This window comes from Amblyomma americanum, unplaced genomic scaffold (assembly GCF_052857255.1).
Source record: "Amblyomma americanum isolate KBUSLIRL-KWMA unplaced genomic scaffold, ASM5285725v1 scaffold_428, whole genome shotgun sequence".
Classification (NCBI taxonomy): domain Eukaryota; kingdom Metazoa; phylum Arthropoda; class Arachnida; order Ixodida; family Ixodidae; genus Amblyomma; species Amblyomma americanum.
The window spans coordinates 1,010,923-1,022,391 of record NW_027526899.1 but is presented as its reverse complement, the minus strand read 5'-3'; the positions used below and the strand labels follow the sequence as shown (position 1 = coordinate 1,022,391).

The window sequence follows — 11,469 nt, the reverse complement described above, 5'->3', positions numbered from 1 at the left end:
CACAGTCACTCTTCCAAGGCGGATTTAAAGTGGTGGCGAAGGCTGGGCCGAAAAGTGATTTAGCGCGACTGCAGCACAACCAGAGGATGGGGGGGCAAAACACTCATATAAAGAAATAATAAAGCTACAAATTTGGAATGTAATCTCCCAATAGAAAAAAAAATATATTAGCACCTTGTGTTATGAAAGAGGTAAGTCATTTTATTAAAACCTGGCAAATTTTGTATTTTTGCAACACTCTTGACCTGCTCTCTATTCATGAGTGTGCGGTGCATTACAGCGCGTCTTTGCAGGCCTTGTTTCGATACCCGGCTAACCCGGCCACAGTGGCGGGAGCTTACGAAGCGATTTCTTATCGCCAGCTGTCTGCGATGGCGCGCCTGGTAAAGCGTATAAATTTAGCTCGCCGGTCTCAAAATGCTCCTTTTGCGAAGTTTTCATCGTCCTTGCACGTCGCTTCTTTGTCACCGTTCGGTAAGATTTGCACCCCGCTGCACCGCTGCGGCAGTTTTCTCGGTTTTGTCGTTTCCTTCGGCGTGCGGCCAGTGCGAAGTCTTTTTCCGTCTTTGCACGCTTCGCGCTCTTCTTTTGAAGCGCTTAGCGCTTCATTTCAAGATGAGCTTGCGGCATGTGAAGAAACGATGCTCCGTGGTACACCAAGGTACACTGCGACAGCGTGGATAGTACCATTGGTGTCACGCTACACCGATTCCCGCTGGACTTTCACAGGTGTGTCGTCTGCTCTAGGTATGCGCGATAGCTTCGATATGGTTTCGCCGGGCTGTTCGCGCGTGTTTCATAGCTGTAACCCGTTCGTGCGTACTTGGCTTCATGTTTTCGGGGATATTTATGTACTACACTGCAGGGCACACACTTTCAGTGCTGAGGTGTGCGAAAGAGGCCCACATTTTTCTAATTTATAGTGAGTTTCATGCAGCTGACTATCACCAACGTGAACTTCACACCGGGCTCTCAGGAGCAACCACGTGCACGCTACTGACCGGGAGGCCCATTTAGAACAAAGTTTGCTACCTGACGGCTCTGAGTACGACATTGTTTAGTTTTGCAAAACCATGAAGCCAATTTGAGGAACCCCTCGCAGCTGGGAGTATCGAAACTCAGCCTCGTGTATGTGCGCGGCTTTGAGGAGGCTTTAACTGGATTCGCTCAGCAGGAGTTATTGCCTGCCTTGGTATTGCTGTCCTACATATACATGACTGTCAGGGTAATTTTAAACGCACTTCACTCTCGTCACTCGTTGAGCTTAGAAAAGCAGCTAGCCGCGTGGCATGAGGATGAGCATTACCGCACTCTGGGGCGCAGAGAGCTTGGCGCAAGCATTTACTACCATAGTTCAGATGTAATGCAAGTATAATTTACTGCAGTTAGCAGTGACAGGAATAATGACGCATTGGCGTTTCGAGTATGCGTATTCCTTTTGGTGCAGTTGTATCTAACGTGCATGTTGCATCACGTCCAGGTGCCGAGCGTGGGCGCAGTTCTGCCGCAACGTCAGCCTGGAGAAGAAGGCGCCGTCGCAGCTACGAGAACTCAGGATTTGCTCGAGGCACTTCGAACCATCTGTGTATCTGCCGTCAGGAAGGCTGCGACACGATGGTTTGCCTACTTGAGCAAGCATTGCTGGTAATTTTTGTTATCAAACTTTTAAGGCATTCGCCGCTCTTGAAATGTCAGGTTTTGTGAAAAAATGAAATTTTTCCTTTTTGTCGTAACCGTAAACAGTCTAGCGTCTTTTGCAAAACGCAAAACGAATTATGTATCTGTCTTGTGGCTTTAAAAATTACAGTAAATTTTTACCTGCACCCTGCTAAGCGAAAACGAAAATGGAAGTATCGCTTTCACGTGAGCACATATAATTATATACATATCGTGTGTGTATATATATATATATATATATATATATATATATATATATATATATATATATATATATATATATATATATATATATATATATAATATTCGTTTTACGTCTCTTGTATGCACTGTACACTGTATGTGAGGTTCGTGACCAATGTCCAACATAGCATAGAATTAGGTTTGTGCTTGTGGTAAGCTAATGGCACAAGCTTAGTAGGCGAAGGGTGCTCAAGCGAATTTCTAGGCACGGGTGCGGAAAAAGTACACTGACGATGTGAATACTCTTGCCTGATATTTCCGGTAAAAAAAAGGATAATGGAAGTGGGATATTCGGTAGTCTGGTATGGCAAAGGACTCCAAAGGATCTTAACGTGAGTCTGTCAGTCTTCCGGTTCAGGCTGTTTGATGCCGCTAGCCACTTCAGCAACGGGAACCAGGCGACTCTACATGTTTTGCAGCAAGTGGGAGTTGAATCTTTCATATTCACCGTGAAACCTTGTCTCATGAATGGTCCCTGTCGTGTCCAGAGGGCATTCTCGTCCTTCCTTTGATAGCTCAAAAGAAGTGAGGGGGAAAAAAGGGTGAGCCTTCCTAAATGTTTGATGAATTTTAGTACTCCAGAACTTTGCTTTCTTGTATGCAGAGCTTCTTTTTTCATCTTCAGTCTTATCAGGATGCAATCTTATGCTGACTTGGGCAAGGTACGCTTGGTGAAAAGCTTCTCGAGATATTGTGTGCTCATGTGTTATGTATCAAAGCATGCACTGAACGATTATAGAAATGCACTAATTATTGTTTGTGTTGTTGCCTTTTACCTCAATATTCATGCTAGCGAAAGCCAATGTTTGTACAGGTTTTTATTTTTTGCGATAATTGCTTACGAATTCATTCTTGTTGCATCTCATTGCGTAGGCCATAGGCTGACCTGCATAAATCTGTAAACATTATGGGGCACATTACTTGATTTGCGAGCTATCGTTGTTTGTGTGATAGGCGAATTTCGCACTCTTCAAAATAAAACATAGCATATGAAAATTGCAAATGATTTACTGGTGCTCCACAGATGCTGATGACATCAAACTAATGTGCCTAACGATTAAGGGTGGTAAACAGAATTTTATTTCATTGGATAAGCATTTTTCTTTCTAGAGTGATGACAATGTGAACCGCATGCTGTGGAAGCTATAGTTCTTTGGAAATTATTTACTATAAAGGTACTGAATTCTCTTTTCTCTCCGCAATAATGTTGCCATTTCAGACACCTCAAGCGAATGCAGCAGCGACATGGACTGTTCACAATCTCTGAGCGAAACTTCGGCATCAGTGCGCCGGGCTGGAGAACCAGGTGAGCAGGGTTGTATGCATAACTGACATAAATCTTTTGAAAATGGTGACGACTGAAAGCTCATTGGACTGCTTCCTATGATAGCTGCTGTCTCCGGTGAACCTGTTTCCAAGGGGTACGTCCAGAGTCGGTCGTCCCAGTCGCTGCTACTTTTCCAAGAAGGTGATTGTTATTTCGTATCTGCTCGAACAGCCTGAGGAGGTATGGCTCAGAAATATGCTACAATTCCTTGCCTGTGCGCTGTGCAGATGCAGATGGTGCCAGCCCTACTGGTTCTACGCTGAACCAAGCTTGTTCCCACGCCAGTGGCTTCATAATGGTTCAGTGTAAGTGTTAATTCCGCCTGTGGCGCTTAGTTATTATTTGTGCATTGTTGGGTTGCTGGCTTCCCTGTCAGAACTGTGCTGTCACTATATTTTGTTCTTTATATTCTGTGGGCGCAGCTGACCACACATATGCAGGACCAAGCACTGAAGCAAGCGCTTCATCTCTGGAACCTGGCACGGCAGGGGTGGCCGCAACACTGTCAGCGAGTGCTGATCTGTCACCAGGAGCTCCGTTCAGCAGTTCGCCTCTTTCTTATGAAGGTTAGCAATTTTACAACGCTTTCGCAATATTGCGCACTTTTTGGTGCTACAGGACTACATGCAGCTATGACTACACCCGACGTAGCAACTTATTGCTCTTCCGTCGACTCTGTATGTTGCAGGATCTTTCACCAGCCCCATCAATGAAAGGGCGGCCACTGCAGAAACTTCGAGCCAAGCTCAGGCAGCTGCGTAACCGCAACATGAGGCTGCAAGGACTGCTGCTTCAGCGCCGTCGCATGAAGACCACAGCCGAATTGGTAGATAGTCTGCGTGAGCATTTAACACCAGCTGTTGCTGCTTTTGTTGAAGCTCAGTTAAAGATGCACAATGTCAGCAGGTTTGGCCGTCGATGGTGCAGCCAAAACAAAACCTTTGCTTTAGGTTTATACTTCCACAGCCCAAAAGGTTACAGATATTGCAGGAAACTCCTGAAACTTCCATCTGTTAGGTCACTGCAGCTGTGGCTTGCACGCGTACCATTGAGGGTTGGATTTTATCCTGAAGTTTTTGATTTGATCGAGAAACGGGCAGCGTCTTTTCCACGGCAAGACAGGGCTTGCACCATAATTTTTGATGAAATGCATGTTTCAAAGGAGCTGTCGTACAATCCAGTGTCGGACAGATTTGAAGGCCTTGAAGAGTACAGTGCAGCACAAGGTCCAAATCTTGCAAACAAGGCGCTTGTGTTCATGGCCAAAGGAATATGTACGCCGTGGAAGCAGCCTCTTGGCTACTTCTTTGCAGATAAGGCAGCGCCTGCAACTGTTCTGTATGACCTCCTCTTCAAATGCCACAAAATGTTGGTTGGAGCTGGATTGCAGCCTGTGGCTGTGGTTTGTGATCAGGGGAACCAAAATGTTTCTCTGTTTTCGAAACTTGTGACCCCTGAAAAGCCGTACTTAAGTGTGAATGGTGAACCGCTTTTCTTTATTTTTGATCCACCGCATTTGCTCAAGTGCTTGCGCAATATGCTCTTCAAGTATGACTTCAGGGTAGGCAGTGGCACAATTAAAAGCTCGTACATACGACAGGCTTATGAGAAGGATCGAGAAATGCAAATTCGTTCCATCCCAAAGTTGAGTGCCCGGCACTTTAATTTAACTTTTGCTTCGAAGATGTCTGTGAAACTCGCAGCACAGGTATTCAGCAATCATTGCGCTGCTGCATTGTGCACATTGGTAACATTCCAACAGTTGCCATCAGAGGCTATCCACACAGCCAGATTTGTTGAGAGGATCGATAGACTCTTTGACAGTCTAAATACTTCACAGAAGCGGGGAAAGTCTCCGTATGCATCTGCAATTTGTGCAGGATCTGTGCATGAAGAGTTTTTGGAAGAGTGTATTGCAGTTTTCGAAAACATCGAAGTTCTAGGCTGTCCGCGGCAGCCTCTTTGCATCCGTGGCTTCTGCCAAACTACGAGGGCTGTGCTGCTGTTATGGAACCACCTGGCCTCTCGCTATGGTTTGACATACCTCCTTACCAGGCACCTGAACCAGGATGCACTTGAAAACACCTTTGCTATTGTTAGGTCGAAATCTGGATCGAACAGCAACTCGTCTTGCCGGGAGTTTCAAGCAGCATTTAGGCATCTTTTAGTTAGCAACCTTTTCAAACTGTCGGAAAGCAGCAACTGTGCTGAAGACATGTCTAGCCTTCTAGCCACTCTCCCAGTTTGTCTATCTAAGTCTGCTCCTTCTCTCTGTACAGCTGCCACATCTTTGCCAGTTGCAGTAGAAGTTTTGCCATATGATTATCAGTCTCCAATACTAGAGAACAACATTGTCTATTTTGCTGGCTGGCTTGCCTACAAGTTTATGAATGATCACAGGTGTGTTACAGGGCCACATACGTGCGAGGTGAAGCTAGAAAATGCCGCCTTTGCCGATCAGAGCCAAGTTCTCTTGTACTTAAGTGTCAAAAATCCTGGAGAAGGTGACTTTGGGAGCCTGTCAGTTCCTACACCCTCGTTTGTAGCTTTCATCAATGCTTGCGAGCAGCTTTTTGTCGCATCTAGTTCCAATATTGTGGGAAAAGAACAAGTAGGGCATGATCTGTGCATGTTGCTTCATGCCAAGGTAGAAAAATCGCTGACTGTGTGTGGTGATGACGTTTATGATGGTTTGTTTGCCCTGTTCGTCAGGGTGAGGCTGCATTGGCTTGCACGCAGAAAAAATCTTGAACTGCACAGTCAAACTACTAAACGGAAAGCCACGAAGCAAGCACTGAGGCTAAGCAAATGAAAAGGATGCAATTCCCGAGCTGTTGGCTGAATATTTTGTGAAGTTGCAGGCTATTATGCAGCCTGTGCAACAAATCAGCTTAGTCTGGTTTAACGGTTGCAAAGGGTTTTTTTCTGGTTCACAGCCTGGTTTTATTCTTTTATTTTTTACTTGTGTATTTTGATTTGCTAGGATGTGACGTGGTTGCTCACAGGGGCAATGGTTTAACAATGTAGCATCTTTCATCGTTCATTCCACTATGTCACTCTTTTAGGGTACTTTTATGCCATGTACAGCCTGTTCAAGTGTCACCTATGTACTTGTGCAATATTGTCAGATAAAACGCCATACCAATAAAGCGAATGCCTCTGAAAGGAGACTTTCTAGGCAATGGATTAACCTAGTTTCCGTGGCGCTGGGATTAATTTTTCCACCTGCTCGCCCCCCCTGCAGTTCCGTGCTGGCAGGTATAATGAAATCAACCATTGTCATCATAACTACCACTCGGCACCACTGGCTACCAGGCCACCTTTTAGCAGGCTAGTTGCATCTCAGAGTTTTTAGTAGGATCTTTGTCAGCGCAACGAACATAACAGCGCTTGACTTTTATCTGGCTATATTGTAGCGTACAGTACACTGATTATATGCTTTACTGCCCCGCGAATGTCCTTGCACTTCACTGTATGCTGTACTTCATGTGTACTTTTGTTGACGTAAAATTACTTCAAATTGATCCGGCTAACGACTAGAAGTACTCTGGAGATGGTACGCCGGCTCAATGTATGGTATTTGCTCCTACGTTGAGCACGTTTGAGGGTGCTAAAGCTGGCTTTAACATTGCCTTGCAGATGTAAACGCGCATGCTATATTCTTTCAGCCGAAGAAATTAAATGTGAAGAATAATCCCAGTGTGCTCTATGGTCTGTGTTGAGGCGCCTACTTATGTCATGTTATGTTTGCTTCAATTGAAGCTGTCGTAGCATTGTTTTCTATACTTTTCAATTTCCTAACTGACAACGTTCGTGGCACTTCAGGGCTTTTTCCTATCTGCACTGTGACTATTGAGATGATTAGCCAACTTAAACAATACTGCTTGTGCTGCCTGTGACATGTATTTTTTGTTTGTGTGCCAAGGGTGTGCTTTGTGACTATTTGTTTGGTTGCTGCAATAAACAATGAATATGAAACTATGAAAACCATACTTGCCGTACACTCTATTGCGAACTGTGCACTTGAGCCAGTGCTTTGTGCATCATACCTTGCATCATACCTTGCTGTACTCAAAAGCTCTCAAAAGTACTAGCACCAGTATTTGCACTACGAATCATGCATGCTTCGCCAGTGTCTGGAAGTGTTGCTGCCTTTCTATGCTGCCCCTCCTTTACCAGTCACTTTCATTGCATTCCCAATTGCACATTAACAAGGCCATAACTAGCAGGAACTCGAGCACATTTGACTGGCAAAGGTTGGGGCGCGCTGAAAGGCAGCAACCTTCGAGAGGTACGGGCTCGAAAACGCGGATTCTACAGAAAGACCGCTTTATAATTCGCGCCAAAAGCATACGTATGCGTGACGTCATTCTACGTCACGTTTGCGTAGTTTGCCCCCCAAAATCCAGGGGGCGCTGGAGTGCCCACGAGCCGCCATTTTTTGGACCAATGGGCGTCTATGGAGCCTTTGCTACCAGTGTACATCTACCTCGACTCTTCCTGAGGCCTTAGGGTTTAGAGATAAAAATAGTCATGTAAATAAATCTGCGGTGGAAATTAGCAAAAAGAGATTGGAGGATTGGTGGCACAAAAGCAGAGCCGTGACATAAGTTTTAAAGAGAAGGAAAACGTATTTTGAAGAAAATGGCGAATTTTATTAACAACTTACAGCAGAGTTAAACAAAAATAAAGGAAAAAAACTGAGCACGGTGGCAACTACCACTGCCCAGTTTCAAAGGGGACGCTCCTACCTTCCATCCATTCATCCATCGCCCTTCGGCATCTTCCCATGGCAGCCACCTTCCGTTTGTCCTTCCTTTTGCTTAAACGTAAAGATAGTAAAGCATAAGACGGTAAAGCATAGTGGTCTGGTTTCTCTACATCTCCTTTTCTATCCTTGTCTGCTACAAAGTGGACTAGCAACTCACCCCAATATACACCCTCTGGCACTGTATGTATGTAGGTACACTATTCTGTACATAGAAAGTAAACTCGCAGCTTTTTCCGATAGTGGGCTACATCTAGTGGTGATTTCTTGGTATCACATTAAGTTTATATCCTTCATCCCGCAAACAAGGTTGTTTTTTATGCTGTGCAGTCAACGTACGTAGCCGATGACATTTTGCGATGACATTTTGCGGTGTAGCTCATCGTTCACCATATTTGTGTGCACATATTTAGCTACCAGTTGCAGCATTATTTTCATCACAATTTCAAGTATAAAGTGCACATTCATAATAGAAATTATTTCTACAATCCTTTGGGTGTTTAGCTGTGGGTGTGATAAGTCCCAGCATTTGAAAATCAAAATTGGATTTGAGGAAAGGAAATGACTCAGTAATTGTCTCACTTATCTTGGCGGACACCACATAAGAGAAGGGATAAAGAAGGCAGTGGAAGAAGAAAAGAAGAGAGAGGTGCTGTTGTGGAGGGCTCGGACCACCTGGGCATCTTTAATCCACCAATATCACACAGCACACGGCGCCTTTTGTGTTTCGCCTCTGTTGAAACATGGCCGCCGCGGTAGGGTTCCAACCCTGGGATTTTCTGTACCACCTGCGAGTACACTAACACGTGCTGCTCGTGATTCTCATAATGGGACAAGCAATGCTTTTGTATTTAAAAAAAATACTGAAATATACATGTCGCCACAACCAGCGGCTTTTGCAAGCAGTCTGCAGTGCATCAAGACAGTTCTTTTCATGTGATCCTCGAGGCTACGCCGCAATTCACCTATAAACAGTCATTGTGGAGTTTTTCTTGATTTTGATGTCACGAGTATTGAATTCAGGAGCAGGACAAATTTTTATAATCCAATTTTCTTGGCAATAAATGCATTTTTTGCTGCTGAATAGACATCATCATAGCCAGAAAGAGCCACATAACAATTTTTATTGCGAACAATACAGTGTAACTTTGAGCTAACACTGCCCCGATAGAGTAAAAACATTGATGCTAGTTGAGCCTCTATGACCTGCAAACATGTCGAACAAGATTAGAGCTGCCATCAAGGAATGCTGCACTGTTTTTCTCCACAAATTTTTCAGACAGCCCTATAGACGGATGCAACCAGAACTTGGGGAATAATTTTTAAGTGCCCAGTTCTGGTTGCCGCATGTTTATTTGTTAACAACCCTAACTTAAGTAAACATCCGTTGATGTGGAGAATGAAAAGTAAACAAATTCCACCAAACAAACCAACAAAACCTCTGTACAATGTTGTGTTAATAGGCAGGGAATGCAACCACACAGAGTAGTATAGTTGCTGGCATTGCGCTGAGCAAAACACTAGTGATGCCAAAAATTAGTTTCGAGGGGGAAACTAGAACTGCCTGTCAACATAAAAGCTCAGTTTAGGGAGAGGAGCAGCTTAGCTATTCACAGAAATGGGAAACCAACGAGTACCAATGCTTTTGAGTTTTAATGCACAGAATAGTAATAAAAGGAATAAGTACTGCAAACAGCCAACATGTTGAGACCACTTTGACACCAGGTGTAACAAAATATTCATACGAAGGAACCAAGAACACACAAGAAATAAAATATAATTTGAAAATACACTGAAGGACTTCTTGCCTCAGTGGAGTGAATGTTTCTAAAAGCACATCAGCTGAACAGCTTATAATGAATCAGAGCAATTAGAACAACACTGACATCAATGGTGACAAACCCAACAGCCTTCTTGTCATTAACACCCAATGAAAATGTGAAAAGGCTAGCTTCAGTAATACATACACCTTACAAAGAAGCTAACTCGAAGCACATTTCCAGCACGACTGCTATTCTGACCAAAAAGGCTGAAATATTCCACCAAATTTGTCATTTGCATGCAGCACCGAAAGTGATCTGAGAAGTGGTACTGGTGCAGTTAAACTCTTTTAACGTTTATGATTAAAGAAAGTAGTTCTTAAAGAATAAAAACAAAAGCAAGCCATGCAATCTTTTGTTCTCTTCTCTCATACATTCTGCTAGTACCACTGGTACACCACACCGAAAAAACATCACAGCAGCATATTATCTTTTGATGTTATGCAAATAGAGCTGCTGCAATAGGAATCCGTAAAGTGATAAAACATTTAAGTAACACAAGTGTGCTTAGGGCACTAAATCTCAATAAACAATAAGGCCAGATTTTCTTCTTCTCATCTTCATCAGAAAGCTGAGAACACGAGGTAAAAATCCTGGACATATTATCACTGAAAACCTCTCTTTAATGAGAAGTTATGTTATCCCTATGTGTCACAATTTCCTCTAGTCCACATAAGTCTGGAAGCATAGTAGGCTAGCGGTTCCGAAAGAAGATACGAGCCCAGTGACAGTGTAGTGTCAACATTAAAGAATGCTTGCAAATTAAACTAACTACGGACATACGGTTTCATTTGCTTTATGGAGCCTAACGACCCAAAGCGACGCCAAAGTGAAGAGTTCTGGTAATTTCGACCACCTAGGGTGGTCGACATCACACAGTACACATGCCTTCAACATTTCGCCTCCACTGAAATACGGCCGTCGCAGCCAGGATCGAACTTGTGCTTTTCGAAACAACAGTCGAGCGCCATTTTAGGATAGAACACTTGTCACAAGACACCTAGCTAGCACGCAATTATCTGGTTGCCAGCAAGATTGCTACCAAAACTTCCTCCAAAGGGCACCATGGGACACTATTATTCCTTTAGTGTCGTGTCTTTTTGTGGTGTTTCAAATTCCACTTAACTGAGAACGCCTTTGAGCACAAATCAGACTGGAATTGTTTTTCACCCTTGTGGGAGTGCACGTGTGCCACAAGGGTTGCCTTTCGTGCAAATGCCACGGGGCACAGCTGGCATTGGAATGGCTTCTCACCAGTGTGGATGCGGAAATGATCTACCAGGTGGCTCTTTTGTACAAATGCATTGCCACAGTGGTCACAACGGTATGGATGATCACCCGTATGGGTGCGCAGGTGATTGTCCAAATTGTTCTTTACTGAAAATGTTCTGTCACAGTGGTCACAATGATATGGACGATCACCCGTATGCGTGCGCAGGTGTCTGTCCAAATTGCTCTTCACAGCAAATGTGCTGCCACAGTGGTCACAACAGTATGGACGATCACCGGTATGGGTGCGCAGGTGTCTGACAAGGCCGTTCTTATAAGCGAATGTGCTATCACAGTCACTGCAATGATACGGGCGGTCGCCTGCGTGGGTGCGAACGTGCGCAGCCAGGACAGATCTCTTCTTG

At 44.2% G+C, this 11,469-nt stretch overlaps 1 protein-coding gene across 3 annotated transcripts; it reads left to right on the top strand.

Annotated features, from left to right (window-relative positions):
* The first annotated feature begins 294 nt into the window (after nucleotides 1-294).
* On the top strand, nucleotides 295-3,365 carry LOC144112616 (uncharacterized). Of its 3 annotated transcripts, XM_077645415.1 has the most exons (4): nucleotides 295-474; nucleotides 1,481-1,644; nucleotides 3,140-3,226; nucleotides 3,311-3,351. In XM_077645415.1, exons 1-3 carry the CDS (start codon nucleotides 372-374, stop codon nucleotides 3,185-3,187), a joined length of 315 nt encoding a protein of 104 aa, XP_077501541.1. In that variant the 5' UTR covers nucleotides 295-371; the 3' UTR covers nucleotides 3,188-3,226; nucleotides 3,311-3,351. The 3 variants fall into 3 exon arrangements, with proteins under 3 accessions (XP_077501541.1, XP_077501540.1, XP_077501542.1); XM_077645414.1 differs by having other exon boundaries at nucleotides 3,140-3,365; XM_077645416.1 differs by lacking the exon at nucleotides 295-474 and adding an exon at nucleotides 486-729 and having other exon boundaries at nucleotides 3,140-3,365.
* Nucleotides 3,366-11,469: the final 8,104 nt, after the last annotated feature.

What these genes read in the sequence shown, in the direction of transcription:
- LOC144112616 (XM_077645414.1), top strand. Translation starts at nt 372, where the DNA reads ATGGCGCGCCTGGTAAAGCGTATAAATTTAGCTCGCCGGTCTCAAAAT. An exon ending in CGCTTCTTTGTCACCGTTCG is followed by an intron (nt 475 to 1,480) that starts GTAAGATTTGCA and finishes CATCACGTCCAG; the next exon opens with GTGCCGAGCGTGGGCGCAGT. An exon ending in TACTTGAGCAAGCATTGCTG is followed by an intron (nt 1,645 to 3,139) that starts GTAATTTTTGTT and finishes TTGCCATTTCAG; the next exon opens with ACACCTCAAGCGAATGCAGC.